At 60.8% G+C, this 18,398-nt stretch overlaps 2 protein-coding genes across 14 annotated transcripts in view; one reads left to right on the top strand and one right to left on the bottom strand.

Annotated features, from left to right (window-relative positions):
• The first annotated feature begins 1,798 nt into the window (after positions 1-1,798).
• TELO2 (telomere maintenance 2) lies at positions 1,799-12,610 on the top strand. Of its 7 annotated transcripts, none has more exons than XM_025275350.2 (21): positions 1,799-1,954; positions 2,884-3,219; positions 3,723-4,000; positions 5,448-5,516; positions 5,656-5,803; positions 6,584-6,686; positions 6,808-6,876; positions 7,008-7,149; positions 7,239-7,375; positions 7,804-7,883; positions 8,077-8,178; positions 8,342-8,430; positions 8,519-8,610; positions 8,697-8,813; positions 8,921-8,992; positions 9,729-9,893; positions 10,191-10,285; positions 10,719-10,818; positions 10,965-11,029; positions 11,169-11,284; positions 11,833-12,610. In XM_025275350.2, exons 2-21 carry the CDS (start codon positions 2,885-2,887, stop codon positions 11,937-11,939), a joined length of 2,481 nt encoding a protein of 826 aa, XP_025131135.1. In that variant the 5' UTR covers positions 1,799-1,954; position 2,884; the 3' UTR covers positions 11,940-12,610. The 7 variants fall into 7 exon arrangements, with proteins under 7 accessions (XP_025131135.1, XP_025131138.1, XP_025131136.1 ...); XM_025275351.2 differs by having other exon boundaries at positions 1,810-2,016; XM_025275349.2 differs by having other exon boundaries at positions 1,810-2,076.
• The window catches only part of IFT140 (intraflagellar transport 140), a 58,179-nt gene continuing 52,071 nt past the window's right edge, over positions 12,291-18,398 (bottom strand). For 5 of the 7 annotated variants that reach the window (XM_044935928.1, XM_044935927.1, XM_044935931.1 and 2 more), the window contains exons 30-31: positions 18,162-18,303; positions 13,597-15,408 (exon numbers count right to left, since the gene is read on the bottom strand). In XM_044935928.1, the coding sequence (XP_044791863.1) occupies positions 15,103-15,408; positions 18,162-18,303 (448 nt within the window). In that variant the 3' untranslated portion in view covers positions 13,597-15,102. Of the gene's footprint in view, positions 13,018-13,596; positions 15,409-16,154; positions 17,279-18,161; positions 18,304-18,398 lie in introns of those variants that run through there. The other 2 variants (XM_025275347.3, XM_044935932.1) reach the window with 2 other exon arrangements.

Below are 18,398 nucleotides of genomic sequence, written 5' to 3'. Positions count from 1 at the left end.
TAAGCCAACTTTTTCACTCTCCACTTTCACTTTCATCAAGAGGCTTTTTAGTTCTTCTTCACTTTCTGCCATAAGGGTGGTGTCATCTGCATATCTGAGGTTATTGATATTTCTCCCGGCAATCTTGATTCCAGCTTGTGCCTCTTCCAGCCCAGCGTTTCTCATGATGTACTCTGTATATAAGTTAAATAAGCAGGGTGATAATATACAGCCTTGACGTACTCCTTTTCCTATTTGGACCAGTCTGTTGTTCCATGATAGCCCATGGGAATTTGCTCTATGGCTCAGAAAACTCAAACAGGGGCTCTGTACCAACCTAGAGAGGTGGGATGGGGAGGGAGGTTCGAAAGGGAGGGAGTATATGTATACCTATGGCTGATTCATACTGAGGTTTGACAGAAAACAACATAATTCTTTAAAGCAATTATCCTTCAATTAAAAAATAAATTAATTTTAAAATATTTGATCTAGACTCAGAAAAAACAAAAACTCAACATTTAGAAAACTAAGATCATGGCATCTGGTCTCATCACTTCATGGCAAATAGATGGGGAAACAACGGAAAAAGTGAGAGACTTTATTTTCTTGGGCTCCAAAATCACTGCAGATGGTGACTGCAGCCATGAAATTAAAAGACGTTTGCTCCTTGGAAGAAAAGCCATGACCAACCTAGACAGCATATTAAAAAGCAGAGACATTACTTTGCCGACAAATGTTGTTGTAGTCAAAGCTATGGTAGTCATGTATGGATGTGAGAGTTAGACTATTAAGAGAGCTGAGCACTGAAGAATTAATGCTTTTAAAGTGTGGTGTTGGAGAAGACTCTTCAGAGTCCCTTGGACTGCAAGGAGATCAAACCAGTCAATATTCATTAGAAGAACTGATGCAGAAGCTAGAACTGCAATACTTTGGCCACTTGATGCAAAGAACTGACTCATTGGAAAAGACCCTGATGCTGGGAAAGATTGAAGGGAAAAGGAGAAGAGGGCAGCAGAGGATGAGATGGTTGTTTGCCATCATTGACTCTATGGACATGAATCTGAGCAACCTCTGGGAGATAGTGAAGGACAGGGGAGCCTGGCGTGCTGCAGTCCATGGGGTCGCAAAGAGTCAGACACGACTTAGCGGCTGAACAACTATTGTACGTGTACTTTATTGTCTCCTTGACGTGTGAACACAAACTTTGCTTCAGTCTCTGCCCTGCAAGAGTGCCTGCTGGCGCAGCAGGCATTCAGTTAACGTGTGTTGAATTTATAACTGTTTCCCAGGTTTCCCCTCAACACCCTCTGGGCTGAAGATCTTGCAAGGACTTCCCGGGCCGCTGCCCAAGTCACCATAGGACGTTCTGGAAGACAGAAGGTCCTGTATCTGCGCTGTGCATCTAGCCTTTGACACGTGGACAGCGCGACCAAGGAGCTGGCCCGGTGGCTGGTGACTACCGTGCTGAATATTGCCGCCCCTGCCTCAGGATACCCATCAGCACCCGAAGTCACCCCCGTTGCGACTGCTTCCTAGTCCGGGCCCTGCCTCAGGGAGGGCGGCAAGGCCGCACACGAGGTCGGGGCTCAGTAGGAGCTTGTGGGGGCGCGAACGTGTGGGCACAGGAGAGAAACGGAGCTCTCGGGCGAAGGGAGGGAGGGAGGGAGGAGGTCACCCCGGGAAGACGCACACGGCGGCAGAATCAACTCCCACAGGCGCGAAGCAGCTACGGTCCTTCCGAGCCACGTGCGGCTCAGCCCAGAGAAAAACCTCCCCGCCCACCAGAAGCCCCGCCCACTCGGGCACGCCCCGCCCCGCGCCCGCGCAGGCGCAGATGCGGCCGCTCGTCCTGCGCCTCTTCCGGCTCGCAGATTGGCGGCAGATTCGTCACGGGCAACCTGCGGGAACCCGCGCCCCGGGCTCAGATATTCAGTGCCATCTCTTTAGGCCCCGAGAGTCCTTGCTGTGTGGCCACGTGAGTTGGGCCTCGAACTGAGCGCTGAGCGGGCCTCGAGGGCCGTGGCGAATCGGCGAACGGTGGGCATTGGCGGAGCGAGCGGGGCCGCGGCACACCACTACAACTCGCTGGGCCCGAGGGTGCGCCCCTCCCGGCGATCCCGGTCCTTCTTGACGCCCCTTCTGCCCCGAGACCCCCGCGCGTCCCGACGCCCCGTCCGGCTCCCCGAGGACCCCGCCGGTCCCACGTGGTCCCTGCCCGCTGCGCCACTAGGTGGGCTCAGGGCGCGCGCCGGGGCGCGGGCGTCGAGCCGGGCGGTCGCTGGCGGCTCTGCACGCCGCGAGCGGGAGCCCGCGTGGGCCGGGCCGAGCAGGGAGGCCCAGGCTCGGGGGGACACTCCTTGGGTCCCGATCTAGTGTCTGGGTGCGCTGGTGCCGACTTCAGGGCGCTCGTGCTGCAGGGGCGCCCGACCCTACCGTCACTACCAGTAATGCTACTGATGGCTTCTGGGCAGGGAGGGGGCTTGGCAGGGTGAACCGCGGGTGGGCCTCCCGGCCTCAGCACCGTTGACATCTGGGTGTGGATTCTTCCCTGTTGTGGGGCTATCCTGCGCCCCACATGTGGGATGTTTACCAGCGTCCCTGGCTTACACCACGCACTAGGGGCAAAAAAGTAGCAGCCCCCAGTTGTGACATATAAAGGAGTCCCCAGACACGGGTTCCTGGGGCGTGGGTACCCTACTTCAGAGCCTCAGACCAAGAAATGGCTCTTGGTGGAGAAAGCCACAGCTGCTGAAGGGAGGGGAGGATACTGCTGGGTGCCAGCAGGGGGGCCTGAGGGTGGGCTTCCTGAGAGTGTGTGAAAAACGCTTCCTTATCTGAGACTGAGTCCCACGTGGACGATGATGGCCCCTGGGACTTCTCACACACCTTTCCTGTGAACCCCAGGATGGATCCTGTGGCCTCTGCTGTCCGCCTGGCAGTCCAGGAGGCTGTTCACAGCCTTTCTTCATCTGAGGATGGGGGCCACATCATCTCCACGCTGCGGTCCCTGAGGCGGTACCTCGGTGAAACAGAGACCCAAGCCCCCCCTGAGGAGCAGGAGGAGTTTAGCAGGACCCACTTTTCCACCATTCTCAGATGTCTGGTCGGCAAGCTGAGCCCCGACTGGCTGGACCTGCTGCCTGATGGCCAGTTGGAGGAGCTGTGGGCCAGCTTCTTCCTGGAGGGCCCAGCTGACCAAGCCTTCCTGGTGCTGATGGAGTCCATTGAGGGTGCTGCCAGGTGAGTGAGGCTGGGTCTGATTATGGGGTCACTTGTAACATCTGGAGGATTTCGAGCCAGTGGGTTCTCCAAATTACATGAGAATTCAGCATCCTGAGAAGTGAGAAAGTAAAAGCAGTGCATGTCAGAACACTGAACTAAAAGAGGGTTTCGTTAATCTCTGCCATGGACAGGCCCTCTGTCCTGCCATGTGGGTGAAGGGACTGCAGGAGTGGTTGCACCCGGGTGGCCAGGCGGGCCTGCGGGGTGGCTCCGAGCTTAAGTGGTCTAAGCAGGCAGTGGGGTGTGGCCATCCTTGGGTGGGGGGAGCCCTTTCCTTCACTCTGTGGCTCCCAACTCGGCGTGAGGCGCCCCAGCAAAACCCCTCCCTGGGCATCAAGCACCCTGCGGGGATGCCAGTTACCCTGACTCCTTGCCGAGGGATGGGAGGGAGCCTGTCCAGGGATCCCAAAGTGTGGAGAGTGCTCAGGAAGCGAGGCTGCTCACACCTGCTCTCGGTTCAGCCCCAGCTTCCGTCTGATGAAGATGGCGCGGTTGCTGGCCAGGTTCCTGAGTGCAGGCAGGATGGCCGCTGTGATGGAGGGGCAGTGTGGGCAGCAGGCGGGGCCGGCCTCCCGCCTGCTCCAGGAGACCCTTCTCACCTGGGTGGTGGGCCTGCCCGATCACCTGGGCAACCGTCTGCAGCGGGAGACGCTGGCTGCCTTCTTCCCTCAGAACTACTTCCCTCTGCTGGGCGAGGAGGTCCTGCGGGTGCTGCAGGCAGTGGTGGACTCTCTCCGAGGTGAGGACCCCTCTTCTGACAGCCTCCTCAGCCCGGCGTCCACTCCATCATGCCCCCCCTCTCCGGCTTCCAGGGACTCTTCCACCTCTGGGCAGTGCCACAGGCAGGTCGGATGTTATGGTCCGTCTGGGGCCTCAGCAACCCACCTGTGAAGTTTCAGCCTGGCTCGGCTTGCCTTGGAGATGGAACTGGCCCTGAAGTCCTTGCTTGTGTGTCTGGCCCCCCCACTCAGAATAAGGGAACGTCTGAGGTCTGGAAACTAAAGAGCTGTGATGTGAAGAGGGTCCATCTGAGGTGGCTGCCGGCCGAGGTGCCCGTGTCCCTGTCATTGCGGGTAGAGGACCTCGGTTCTCTGGCGGGTGGGGGCAGTGCTGGGGGCCAACTCTGAGGGAGCGTCCTGTGCCCAGGGTAATGAGGGCAGTGTCCCTCTCACCCTCTCTGGAGCAGCAGAAGCCTGGCTTCCCCATCAGTGTGGTCCTGTGGTCTGGGAGCCAGTAGAAGCTGGGGTCGTAGCAGCCTGAGTTGGGGTGGGCATTGGCCCCCCCCACAGTGAGGCCCTCCTTCCCTGTGGCCTGGCCCCTGCGCTGCCCCAGGCCTGGACCCAGACCCTCACCTACCCCTCCCGTCTTGTCTGAACTGAGCAGCTGAGTGATGCTATTACCTTAAGCCTCGCTCAGGACCTCCCAGCAGCTCACCCCGCCCCTTCCCAGCTCCGCCCCGCCCACCCAGCTATGCCCCGCCCCCTCACAGCTCCGCCACGCCCCTTCACAGCTCTGGCCTCGGGTGCTGCTTTTCTGGGCCACTTCCCGGTCACCATCTCACCCTGTTTAGTATCACAGCCACCAGCTTGACCTCAAAAGTGCTTAGAGTGGCCCCTGTCCTGCTGTCTGACTTTCCCTCTGGCGTGAGCTGCGATCCCGGACTTGTGTCCACAGCTGACCTGGTGTTCAGAGCAGCAGCCTCTGGTCCTCACGGGTCTGTTGAGAGGAATGGACCTGAGTGTTGGGTCCTTGGGGCTGACGTGTCTGGAACACGTCTCCTCCCCCGCCCCCCCACCACGCCGCCGTGTGGCCGGATTGAATGCACTCCCGCCCGGATCCCTGACGCCCGTCTGTAGATCGCAGATGCCGTGTTCCCGTCATGCGGGGGGCTGTCTGTTTCCTGCTTGGTCCGACCGAGCGGCTCTTACGGGGCAGCTGTGGCCTCTCCCAGCGCCCCACATGGTCCCTGCTCTGTGGGATCACCGTGACGATGAAGCAAGTGAACATGATGCTTTTTGATGTTATTTTCATTGGTTCTTTGAGTTGGAAACAATGCTGGTGGGGTTGGGGTTAGACAATGTGTTGGCGTTTTTACAACACGGGGTCCCCCTGCCAGGAGTCAGGTCTGTCCCTGCGAGGCCGGGTGCACACAGGTGGTGTCTTCACTGCTTCCTCCTCCATCCCAGGTGGCTTGGACTGCTCCATCTCCTTTCTGTCTCAGGTCCTCGGCAAAGCCTGCATCCATGGGAGACAGAGTGAGTGTCCCTGCCATGGGAGAGGCTGCGATGTGTCCTGGGAGGGGCGGTGCCCCCGCCTGGGCCTGGCCCTGCTGGGTGGGGCTTGGCTGGATTCCCTATGGCCCCCGGGCTCAGGGCCCCCTTTTCTTCCCCTCAGAGGAGATCCTGGGCGTGCTGGTGCCCCGGCTGACAGTGCTCACCCAGGGCAACTGCCTCTGGCAGCGGGTCTGCTGGCGCCTGGTGGAGTGTGTGCCCGACCGGGCCATGGAAGCCGTGCTGAAGGGGCTCGTGGAGGCCGCCCCAGGGTAAGAAGCGAGGCATCTTCCTACTGAAGATGCTCCTCTCCCAGGAGGGCGGGTGGCGGAGATCCAGAGGGTGCCTGGCCTGCCCGTCTCTGTGTGGTCAGTGCCATGGCACCTGGTGGGGGCCCCTCCGTCTGGTGACTGGTCCTTGCTTGGAATTCGGTCCTGCAAATGCCCATCCCTCCTCATTCCTGGTGGCCAAGTCAGGCCCCCCTGTCTGCACTTCATTCTTCTCTGCACTGGAAGGTCCCTGTGCTCAGAAAACTGAAGTCCTACAGGAGGGTGCTGGACGTGTGGCTCCATCCTGCCTGGTGGCCATGCCCGGGGCTCTCACGGAAGCCATGGGAGAGAGTGCTGGTCTCTCACTTGAAGGAAGCAGGAGTCTCTCAGTCTAGATCAGGGTCTGCCAACTACAGCCTTTGCGTCTCACCCTGTGCTTTTATGAATGAAGTTTTATCGGCACATAGCCACGCTCAGTCGTGGACCTACTTGCCATGGCTGCTCCCAGCTGCGGCGGCTACAGAGCCCAGTGGGCTGTGTGCCTGGCCCTGCCCAGAGAAAGCTGGCTGCCCTGCATGGATGGAGCATTTCACCTGGATCCGTTGGGGCGGGGAGCGATGTCCTCTGTGTCCAGCGCTGGGCTCCCTAGTCTCCACAGTTACTGGGAGGAGGGAGGTCAGCACCGACCCGAGGCTGGGGTACCTCCCTGGCCTCCCAGTGGTCAGCACAGATCCCGGGAATTCAGAGTCCTGCTTTTCCCTCTCACCCTGCCATGCCTCACAGGCCGGAGGTCCTCTCACGGCTGCTGGGGAACCTGGTGACAAAGAGCAAGAAGGCCCAGTTTGTGATGACGCAGAAGCTGCTGTTCCTCCAGTACAGCTGCTCGGTGAGGGTGCCAGTGGGGCGGGAACTGTGCTTGGCTCCCTGGACCCTCCTGCCCCCGGGCTTCCTGGCCGGCTGGGTGGTGTCTGTCTGCAGACGGTGATGGGAGCTCGGCTGTGTCACAGATGCCCATGCTGCAGAGCCTGCTGGGGTACCTGGCCATGGATAGCCAGCGGCGCCCGCTCCTCGTGCAGGTAAGGGACCTGAACCCCAGAGAGTGTTCCTGCTGGGGGTGGAGGGCGCTGGCTGGAGCCTCCTGGGGGCTGGTGGGGACACTGTGAGGAGGGGGTGGGGCGACTGATACGCTAGACCCGCCACCTGCCAGGCGCTGAAGGAGCTCCTGGAGACGTGGGGCAGCAGCAGTGCCATCCGCCATGCACCCCTGGAGCAGCAGCGCTATGTCAGCAAGGCCTTACTCATCTGCCTGATGCACCTGGGGGAGGCGGAGCTCCGGGCCAGCCGGGAGGGTGAGCAGTGAGCGGCGGGGCACCCCATCCCCCACCCCGGCACCTCCCCAACCGCCCCCAGCTCAGCCCGTGTGGCTTGGTGCTTCCAGAGCTGCTGGCCAGCCTGATGGAGGGAGTGAAGAACCGCCTGGACAGCAGCCTGCCGCCCGTGCGCCGCCTGGGCATGATTGTGGCCGAGGTGGCCAGCGCCCGGCTGCACCCTGAGGGGCCTCCCCTGAAGTTCCAGGTGAGCGAGGGCCCTCCCAGAGCCGCTGTCATTCCCACCCCAGTCGCTCTGCCCGCCCACTGGGGTCCAGGCTGCGGAGCCTCTGTGTCCCCTGATATCTGCACAGCTGGGAGGGGTGGAGGTGCAGCCCCCATGCTGATGCGGGAGCACGAGCCCCCAGGGGACTCGGGATAGAACTCTCAGGCCCTTCCATCCGCCGAGCCCTCTGGGATGTCCTCGGAGACGGGGCCGCATCTGCCCCGTCCCTGGGGACGCCTAGACCCTCCAGCCCCCAGTGCCACCCTCTGCGGAGGGAGACCTAGTTACTCTTGAGGGGCAGCTGGCTGGCCGGCTGTGCAGACCTTGAGCTGTGATGGGGGCTTCAGGGCGTCCCCACGGTGCTGCCCCGCTGCACCTGTCCCACTGACTCCAGCTCATCTCCGTTGTAGTATGAAGAGGATGAACTGACCCAAGAGATGCTGGCCTTGGCCACGCCCCGGCCCGCGGCTGACGGCCCTTCGGAGGCAGGGTGAGGGTCCCACTTGGAGCTCTGGGCACGGTGGGCCTGGCAGGCGGCTCCTTCCCACCTGCTACTCCTGACTTGTCCTGGCTGAGACAGAAGCTGAGATGCAGGCCGGGGCGGAGCGAGCGTTCCCCAGGAGGCCGGGTTCTGGGACGAGTCTTGCAGGGCAGCCCTGAGGCTTCCTTTTTTGTTTCCAAAGCCCGCCTGTGGCTCCCGTCAGTGGGGAGTCTCCTGACCAAGAGACGGTGGACTGTGGCAGCCCCCAGGCTGGGCAGGAGGGCTCCGACTCTGAGCTGGACAGGTAGGGGCGGCCCCACAAGGGAGGGCGTGAGGGCTGTGGCAGGATGTGGGCCCCGTGGCACTGGCTCCCTCTGTCCCTTGAGTCCTCCTCCTGTGGGGAAATCAGCCCACAGGCTCTGAGGGGCCCAGGACCGGTGGGACTGAGTGTCTGTGCTCTTCCTCAGTGATGACGAGCTTGTCCCCTACGACATGTCAGGGGACGGGGAGCAGAGGGGCAACAAGACGCCCGCGTATGTGCGGGACTGCCTGGAAGGTGCGTCCTCTGCGTCCCGGGTCCCCCGCCCCCTGCCCAGCCTGCCCACCCACCCCGCCTCACTTGGGCCGTGGGGGCCTCTCTGCAGCTCTGACCGCATCTGAAGACTGGGAGCGCTGGGAGGCGGCCCTGCGGGCCCTGGAAGGGCTAGTTCTCAAGAGCCCGGCTGCCACCCGGGAGGTGAGCATGTGGGAGCGCCCTGGCCTCCCTGAGGGCAGGGGCGGACCGCTTAGGGTGTGCACCTTGACCCTTGAGCCCGTGGGCAGGTGAGCCTGGAGCTGGCCAAGGTGCTGCTGCACCTGGAGGAGAAGACAGCCGTGGCAGGGTTTGAGGGGCTGCGCCAGAGGGCGCTGGTGGCCGTCACAGTCACAGACCCGGCACGGGTGAGTCCCCGCTCTGTGTGGAGCCTGGGTCGTGCCCTTGGCGGGGGCTGTGCAGGGGCCCCCTCCGGGGTTGTGGCCCTCAGCCGCCCCTCGCCCGCCCTGCCTAGGTGGCGGAGTACCTGGCCGTGCAGTTCTACGCCCTCAACTACAGCCTCCGGCAGCGCATGGACATTCTGGACGTGAGTGCCCAGGCCTTGCCCTCCCCGGTCAGAGCGGTACTGGCGGGCGTGGAGCTGACGGGGCAGGCGTTGGCCAGAATCTTCGTGGAGGGACCAGAGGCCTCCCTGGCCCCTTGTCCCTGGCGTGAGAGGCTGGGACCAGCGCCTGTCTGGTGCTTTCTTGACAGGGCACGGCCTCGGGGGCTGCGTCCTTTGTGTTAAATAACGGCCTCACTGAGTTGTGATGCACACGGTGTAAATTCAGTTTTATGATAAGCAAAATGGGGTATGTTCACCCAGTGGAGCATGACTTGGCCTTAAACAGGAAGAAAATTCTGACATGATGCTCAGTGAAGTAAGCCAGACACCAAAGGACAGACAGCAAATGACCTGACTTAGAAAACGGATGGGCGGGAGGGGCAGGGAGTCCATATTCCCCGGGGCAGAGCTCCGTCTGTGAGGACGGGGAGGCTCTGGGGGTGCTGGAGATGGTGGTGCTTTCCCTTTGTCCACAAGACAGGGATGGCGGGACTGGGTGGGCTTTGGGAGAAGTGACCGGGCTGTGGGCTCCTCAGCAGGGAGCGCCCACCTGCCCCCCACAAAGTGAAGTGCGCCTGTGGGGTCAGACTTGCCGCGGGGCTCCTGGCACCTCCCCGCGGGGACCGCTGGGCCCTCCGCGGCCCCACCCCACCTTGAATTTGGAAATCGTCGTCCTTCCCCAGCAGGGCGGCGGCTGCCCCAGTCTCCTCTCCTCTAGGTCCTGGCCCTGGCCGCCCAGGAGCTGTCCCGGCCTGGGCGCCTCGGGAGGGCTGCCCAACGGGGCTCCCCGGGGCCCGGCTCCCAGCCCAGTGGGGCCGCGGTCCCGGCCTGGAAGGTGGTGGTGGAGGAGCGCGTCAGACACAAGACCCGGCGGTTCTGCAAGGTCAGCTGGCCCCCGGCATGGCCTCCCGGGCGGGACTTCTGCCCCACGGGCGTGGTGCCCACTTGTGTCCCGGGAAGGGGAGGGAGGGTTTCGGTGGTGGACGAGGGCCGCAGGGCATTGGGCTGAAGGGGCTCTAAGGCTGGGAGAACAGCCCCAAGGCTCAGCAGCAGCGGTCAGCCGCTGGGTGCGACATGGGGCCATGTCTGGAGACATTCTCGTCCTCACTGGGGTGGGGGGTGCCCAGCCCTCCCGAGAGTCCCCGTGGGTCCACAGGGCCTTGAGTGCACGTGTGTTTAGCAGGGCTCCACGGGGCGGGCAGCAGCTGCTGGCCCCAATGAATTCAACGCAGTGGCTGGATACTTCTTCTTCCCCCTCCTTCAGCGTTTCGACAGGTGAGGGCGTTTTCTAGAACCCGTGGTTTGGGGAACAGGAGCCCTGGACACTCCCAGGCTGGGGGCTGAGGTGGGCTCAGCAGGGTCAGGACCTTGGCTGTGGTTGTTCGTAGCGTAAGTGATGATAGGGCGTCAGGGCATCTCTCACAGACGCTGGGCTCACGGCCGGGCTGGGCCAGAGCCTCCATGGTGTCTCAACACAGCCACCCCCATGTGCCTCCTGTCCTGGCTTCCTGCCCCAGGCTGGGCTTGACCAGGCGGCCCTGCAGAGTGACGGGGCATCTGTCCACTGCCTCCCCCTCACGGCTCTGGGCAGCACGTGGGTGAGGAGGTGAGGAGGGCCGACAAGGCCTGGGGTTCCTCTGTGGCCCAGGAGGTCGGGGAGCCAGCCCTGAGTGCCTGGCTGGCATCGTTGCTGGGTTCTGTGCTGTAGGCCTGTGGTGACCTTTGACCTTTTGGGAGATGACCAGCTGGTCCTCGGGAGACTGGCCCACACCTTAGGGGCCCTGATGTATCTGGCCGTCAACACAGCGGTGAGTACCTGACCTGCCCCCGGGGAGCCCACCCTGGCCTCCTGGCCCTGCTGGCCTTGCCTCGGGGCGGGCGTGCTGGGCCTCATGGGCCTTGTGGTGGGGGCTGCTGGTACCTGGACCCCTGCCCACTGCCGTGCCTGTTGCAGGTGGCTGTGCCCATGGGCAAGGCCCTGCTGGAGTTCGTGTGGGCTCTTCGTTTCCACGGGGACGCGTGAGTGGCTGCAGGGCTGAGGGCAGTCGGGTCGGGGGGTCTCGGATCCTGTGGGACTTGGACAGCGGCAGGCGGGCCGGGCTGGGGTGGACAGCACCGCGCGGCATCTCCTCCAACCCGGCCTCCGTCTTCTTGGCAGCTACGTGCGCCAGGGCCTGCTGTCCGCCGTCTCCTCCGTCCTTCTCAGTGTGCCGGCCGAGAGGCTGCTGGCAGACCTGCCGGACGAGCTTCTGGAGGCCCGGTCCTGGCTGGCAGGTGGGCACCGGGCCAGGGCTGAGGTGGTGAGGCTGAGGGGGTGGACACAGCCCAGGGGCCGTCAGCTCGTGGGTGGCGGGGACACAGTGCCATCAGTCACTTCAGGGCACCCTGGGGGGAACGTTGGGGCAGTGCCTGTATCCAGGCTGGACGGGTTCGCCCTCCGTGAGGTTACCAGTGTCCTGCCCCCCGTCCCCGGGTCATACGTTCTTTTTAAAAATTCCCCTGTGGTCAGTGTGACCTCTGCCTGTGGGCACTTGAGCCACGGCCCTCAGCACGCTGTGCCTGTGTACGCCCGTGGGGCTCGCGGCTCAGGGGGTTCTGATGATGGCCTTTCACTGCCCACCTGCCCCCACGAGGCCACCAGCCCCTGCAGTCAGCCTGTCGGGTCTCTGCTGGTTTTCCAGCCGTCGTCGCGCAGTGGCTGAGGCGCCTCCTGGGCCGGGCCCCCAGCCCAGGTGCCCCGCGTCTGGGCCGCTTCCAGCAGGTGACACACAGGCTGGGCCTGGTGCCCTGACACTGTGGCGCGTTCCTTTCCGTCTTCACAGATGTGGCGGAGCAGGACGCGGACGAGGACTGCCGGCTGCTGGCGGTGAAGGCGCTGCTGCTGCTGGAGAAGCTCCGTGACAGGCTCCTCCCACTCTCCTCTCCTTAGGCCCCGACCCCTGACCCTTGAGCCCGGGAGGCACGTTGCTGGATGAGCAGGGCGCCTATTGCATGCCGGAATGCCTGCGGCTTGGCTCAGATGTCCACCAGGGCCTTGGGCGCCGTCCCCCACGGCCTGGCACTGGGACACAGCCGCTGCGGCTCTGGGACTCGGGCTCCAGGATGGCTGCTGGGCAAGAGCGGGGAGCCGCGGCTCAGCCTGGCCCCCATGCAGACTGCAGACTGGGGCGTTGAGAACCCCGGAAGGAAGCATGAGAGAGGGATAGATGGTTCTGTCTCCGGCAGGGACCCTGGTGCCCAGATGGGGAGACGCGAAATGGGGCCACGAAGGGGACGTGGGTCCTTGAGAAAATAGGCTTTATTTGGAGGATTTCAGCAAGGAGACGCGGGGCTGAGGGTGGGAGAGGGTGAGGCAGCCCCTGACAGCCCCTCACAGTGGGAGCTGGTGACGGAAGGGGCGCAGCCTGGAGGGACAGAGCCTCCGGCTGCAGCCAGTGCCAGCTGCCGTCAGCCTGTGGTCAGGACAGGCTGTGCTGCAGGAACCGGCCAGACGTGCTGCCAGGCAACCTGTGTGGGTGCCGGGCGACACCTCTGTTTCTTACACCCTGTACTCAGGGGGAACGTCATGGGGAAAATAAACCTACTCCCTTTACTGCAAAAGGGCTAAAACAAACCTCGGCAGGGGCCAGGGACTCGGAGGGGTGGCTTAGAGACATCCCGCCACCCCCGCCAGACAGGCCAGCATGTCTTCCTGCAGCTCTGCCTATGGTCTCGGGCACTGAGCTCGACAGGGAAGTCGGGCTCCCCTCCGGCCGCGGTGGGCGGGTCCCGGGCAGGTCCCAGAGCCCAGCTGCAGCTCAGGGCCCACCCTCCACCTCCTCGGCCACCTCCTCGTCTGCCTCCTTGTGCTCCTCCACGCTGTTGTGCTGCGTCGTGCACTTGGGCGCCGCGCAGGTCAGAGGGAGCCCCAAGCCCTGGTGCACGGCGTCCACGGTGCGCTGGCTCACGTAGTAGGACACGTTGGCGGAAGGCAGCCGCTGCCGCATCTCCTCCAGGTACTTGTAGGCCTGGGGACACAGGGCAGCCAAGAGAGTCAGTGCACAGAACGAAGGCCCAGCCACGATCAGAGTGGGCAGCGGAGGATGGGGCTCCGGTGACCTTGTGACCTTCCCAAGCGTGGAGGTGGCCGGGGCTCTGGGGCCGGTGCTGTGACCTTCCCTGGGAGGAGTCCTGTGGGCAGCCCGACAGCAGGATCTTGTGTCTGGGGCCATGGCCCCGGAGGGTGGGCCACCCTGGACGCTCACAGGGGGACCCTGGGAAAGGGTTCACACGCTTCACTGGGGTGGTGGGCAGCATAATTTACACACACACAGTCTGTCTTGCTCTCGTGCCACAACTACGGAGCCGTAAGCCACGTTGAGGGTCTGCGAGCCACGGTGCGTGCTGCTGCAGCCAGATAAATTTAAAAGGCTTCTCTTGTGTGTTTTGACCAGGCGTCCAGTCTAGTGCAGTCAGTCGGCCCTGTGGTTAGTGCGTCTCGTGTGTGTGTGTGTGTGTGTGTGTGTGTGTGTGTGTGTGTTTGTGTGTGGTCTTTGGCTGGGGGCTGGTGTTTCCTATGGGGCCTCTTCTGGTTCTGCCAAGTGGGAATCTGGGGGGGATGGGGGCCACCGAGGAGCTCGGGTGGGTGTCTGAGGCAGGATGAACATGCTTATACCCGCTCCACCTGCGCCCCCGCGGGGAGGGTCACACGCAAGCATGAGGGGCCTCACGTGGCTTGTGTGGATTCGCTAAGAATCAATTCAGGATGTGAACAAAGTTTCCAGGAACTCTGACTATATGAGGAAATGATGGTCACATCTAAGCATTTCTTACAGATGATACAATTCTAGAGCAGTCATCTCAGATGTAATTGAGAGAGATAAACAAAGATTGTGAGATAAGCTGGGCTATTTGGAGGGACGAGGGGTGCAGCGTATAGGTGCCCAGACTCCCCAATGATGGGGAGGCGGTGTTGGGCACCAAGGGCTGGCCCTCGTGTCTGCCGAGTGCCGGCTGTGGGCCAGGAGCCGTGCTGGGGCGCACAGGACAGAGCACAGGAGGCCCAGGCCGGGCTGGTGGGCACTGCGGTGAGAGGCCTGGCCCAGCAAGGGGGGAGGTGGTTGGGCAGCTGCAGGGGTCGTGCTGGGGAGCTGCTACGTGGATGGGAGGGTGGGAAGCAGGAAAGGACTTGAGGGGGCGGGGGGTGGGGGAACTTGGCGGCACACAGGGGCAAGGCAGCAGCGTCTCCGGGAGGGCTGGGGGTCTGGGCGGGGCTGTGATGACAGGGGAGGGGCGTCTGGGGGAGACCCCCTCCCCCAACCCAGCTGCAGGGAGGGTTTCTCCGCCCTCCTCCCGGAAGGAGACACGCAGGCCTGTCCTGTCTCTATTTACAGGTTTTTTTAAATTTGGAGTTACTGTTTCCCTCAGGGGACCCCCCGGTGGACCAGTGGCTGAGACACTGCCCGCCAGGGGCCAGGGCTCCATCCCTGGTCAGGACATCAAAGATTCCGTGTGCTGCAACGAGCACCTGGCGCAGCCAAACAAGTAAATAAAAGAGCTTAAAAATCCCACAGGCTTCAAAGCTTGAGACCGCAAAGAATTTGGTGAAATGCTTGCAATGTGCTCTGATACTGAGGATTCAGAGGTCTAAGCATCTCTGCCGTCCAGCTTGTGTTCTCCTAAAAGGGGGACACCGGTTCACTTCAGAGCTGTCTCCACAACAACAGAAGGGCTCGGAGCTGGAAGTGGAGGGGCTGAGAGGACACAGGCGAGCCGGCCGGGAAGTCTGAGCTCACAGTGCAGACCCTCAGGCTGGGGCCGTGGGTGGACGCTCAGCTTCCCTGGGAATTGGGGCCGTGCCCCACGAGGCCGGCACGGCCTGCTGGCGACACTTCTGGAACAACTGGCTGATGCTGGGCTTGTGAGCGCTTGGGAAGGAAGGGGCCTCAGGTCACTGGCTGCGGGGGCTGGGCCGGGCAGCGCTCTGGAACGCAGCAAGGTCTGTGTGCAGCCCTTGGGGACATGACGGGGAAATGTGGCAGGCAGAGCTCTGCTGTCTGCACAAGAGTACGGAGACCCAAAGGATGAGGACAGAGGCTTCCGCTGAGCCCGCTTTAGGTCAGCCTCCCACCAGCAAGGACAGACTGCACAGACACACTGGCCCCAGAGAACAACCGTGGCAGGCGCTCTGGGGCCCACACTCGGGTGAGTTCTGCTTGTAACCACTGCCTTGGGGAGGCCCGAGTCCCGGGCGCTAGGGGACGTGAGAGGCACACAGAAGCCACACCCTGTGGTTGAGAGAGCCAGAACCGGAACCAGAACTGTGTCCACATGGCAGCCGGTACGCGAGGAACAAGGGAGCCCTGGAGCCCAGGTCCCGGCCTCTGCTGGACCCTGACACCGCATGCAGTGTAGACGGGCTGAAAAGAATACAGCAGAAAAAAATATTTGGACGAAAAATAAATTATAGCTTTCCCAAATACAGTTTCAAAAGGATCAAACTGTTTCCAAGTAACACTCTCATCTCAGAAGAAAGCTCAATGATGTCTAAACACACATGCAGGGCTTCCATGGCTCAGTGGATGAGAACACATGTGCCAGTGAACGGGTTCAATCCCTGGCCTGGGAAGACCCCACAAGCCACAGGGCAGCTAAGCCTGTGCAGCACATCTATTGAGCCTGTGCTCTAGCACCCATGCGCCGCAACTCCTGAGGCCCACGCGTCCTAGAGCCCGCGCTCTTCAACGAGAAGCCTGTGCACCTTATCAGAGAGTAGCTACTGTTTGCTGCAGCTACAGAAAGCCTGGGCGCAGTAGCAAAGACCCAGCACGACCAAAGATAAATAAATAATGTAAAAAAAAATAGACACACACAGGGACACAGACACACACACACAAAGATATCGTCACTCGACAACCTAAAACATTTACAGTGTCTGCTGCTGCTGCTGCTAAGTCGCTTCAGTCGTGTCCAACTCTGTGCAACCCCAAGACGGCAGCCCACCAGGTTCCCCCGTCCCTGGGATTCTCCAGGCAAGAACACTGGAGTGGGTTGCCATTTCCTTCTCCAATGCATGAAAGTGAAAAGTGAAAGTGAAGTCGCTCAGTCGTGTTTGACTCCTAACAACCCCATGGACTGCAGCCCACCAGGCTCCTCTGTCCATGGGATTTGCAGGCAAGAGTACTGGAGTGGCGTGCCATTGCCTTCTCCATTACAGTGTCTAGAATCCAATAAATAATCACCAGGCCTGCAAAGCAGCAGGAAAATATGAACCACAATAAAGAGAGAAGACTCGATACAACAGAAACACCGGGATTTAAGCTGGGAGCGGAGGACTGTGCGGTAAACATGTCTCGTACACAGGAAGGCAGAGGAGAGCCGCACAGTAAGGAGACTGGGAGGGCGCGGTGTGCTGCGGGGGCTGCAGGGGCGGAACCCAAAGGAGGGATGCGAGTGTCTGCATGGCTGGTGTGCTTCGCTGCACAGCAGGCACCACGCAGCAGTGTGGAGCGACTACGCTCCAAAGGGAGAGAAGACACACGCGAGACGGAGGGAGGAGAGGCGGTCCAGACCCACCGGGGGAACAAGGGCAGACGGAGCGACAGCAGGGCTGTCAACCTGGTCTCGGTCAACCTGCAGCAACAGCAAAGCAGCTGCGCCAGTGCAAACAGGAAAAATTCTGAAAAAGGGATCGGCTGTGCCAGGGCCAATACACACACACAAAACGGGTCCAGATGGGGGGTGCAAGGGGCCCCCACAGATGGAGAGGACACAGCAGCACACAGGTCCAATGGGGGCTTGTCCAGGCCACGCTCACCAATAAGAGGACAGACCCCTCGAGATGGGGGTAAGCGTGGGCGCTGGTGGGGGAGGGGGGCCTGCAGACGGGGCATGACCACCACCGTGAGATACACGTGCAGCCGCCTGCATCGAGGCCGTGGTGAGCTGTCCTGCACTGGGACTTTCCAGATGAGGGCCCTATGACGTCGGCCAGCGGATTTCTCCCATGTGTAATGAACTGTGTTCACGTGTGCACAACCCAGTGAACCAGTATTTTCCAAATGACCACTGTGATGTGATAAAATCACGTGTGTGTACAAGATCCAAGACAGACCAACGGGTTCTAAGCTAACAAGTACGAAAAGCAAGGCCTGGTCTCCACCTGCGGAGTGTGGCAAGGAGACAGACCCACGGACACCCGGCGGGGTGCAGGAAGGCCCGCCCCTTCTCGCCTGCATGCTGGTGTGAGCTGGGTCTTCATCACAGGTCTCATATTTCAGTTCAAACAACCTGTTTTGCCACATAGAATGCAGAAATCAGATATTAAAGAGACTTGCAAAAATGTACAACAAAGCTACTTTTCTCATAAAGGTCTTCGTTTTGGAAACTGCTGTTATTTTAAATGAAAATGTCATCTGTGTTACCATATTGTGGGTTTTTCACGATTAAGTAAATTAACAAATATTTTACAACTTTATTATTTTCTAATATGGTTAAGTATTGGTAGATATAACCCACATAAACAAAAGCTCTTTGAGTTGTAACTTTCCCAATGTAAAGGGGTCCAAGATCAAAATGCTTGAGAACTGTTCTATTAAACTGAATGATCAAGAGCCTTCCAGAAAGAGCGCTCTGAGGCCAGAAGTCCACCTACACACTCCATCCGGCACCTAAGGACCTGACATCCATCTTACTGTACAAATTCCCTCGGGAGCTCCAGGAGCTGGGTACCCCGAGTACAAGCAGACTGAGGGGTGGGGGGCAGGAAAGGACTCTGTGCCTCTTGAATGGCTCAGAAAATACTCATTTTATGTGTAAAATATAAATCTTAAAACATAAAGTGAATAAATAAATATGACAAGATATTTTAAAACTCATCAATCTGGTAAAGGGTAATCGGGGTTCTATTATTGTAACTTCCCATTTTTAAAGTATTTCAAAATAAGAAAGGTAGGAAAGGAGGGGACTTTCCTGGTGGTCCAGCGACTGACTCCACACTCCCAATGCAGGGGGCCAGGGTTCGACCCCTGGCCAGGGAACCAAATCCAACATGCCTCAACTAGGACCCAGCACAGCCAAATAAATATTTTTTTAAACGACTGAAAAAACACGGAGCCGCAGGGAAGCCAAGCCCCACCGCACCCTGCAGGCACGGCCCCCGCCCAGGCCTCACCGTCTGCAGGTCCCCCAAGTGCACGTGGCGCTCCACCAGGAAGCCGTAGACGTCCCCCACGCGGACGCTGCTGTCCAGGTGCGGCTCCTCCAGGAGCAGCTGGCACTGCCGGACCGACTCCTTGGGGTCCTCCGTGTAGGTCCTGCTGGGAGCAGGGACAGCCTGAGCCCCAGCCCCGTGAGGGGCTACGTGTCAGGGGTCAGGGCAGGCTTTCGGCCTGGAGGGCGCAGCTTTTGT

The sequence above is a fragment of the Bubalus bubalis genome, chromosome 24 (assembly GCF_019923935.1).
Source record: "Bubalus bubalis isolate 160015118507 breed Murrah chromosome 24, NDDB_SH_1, whole genome shotgun sequence".
Taxonomy (NCBI): Eukaryota; Metazoa; Chordata; class Mammalia; order Artiodactyla; family Bovidae; genus Bubalus; species Bubalus bubalis.
Note: the sequence above shows the minus strand (reverse complement) of the source record. Positions and strands in the feature narration are given on the sequence as shown.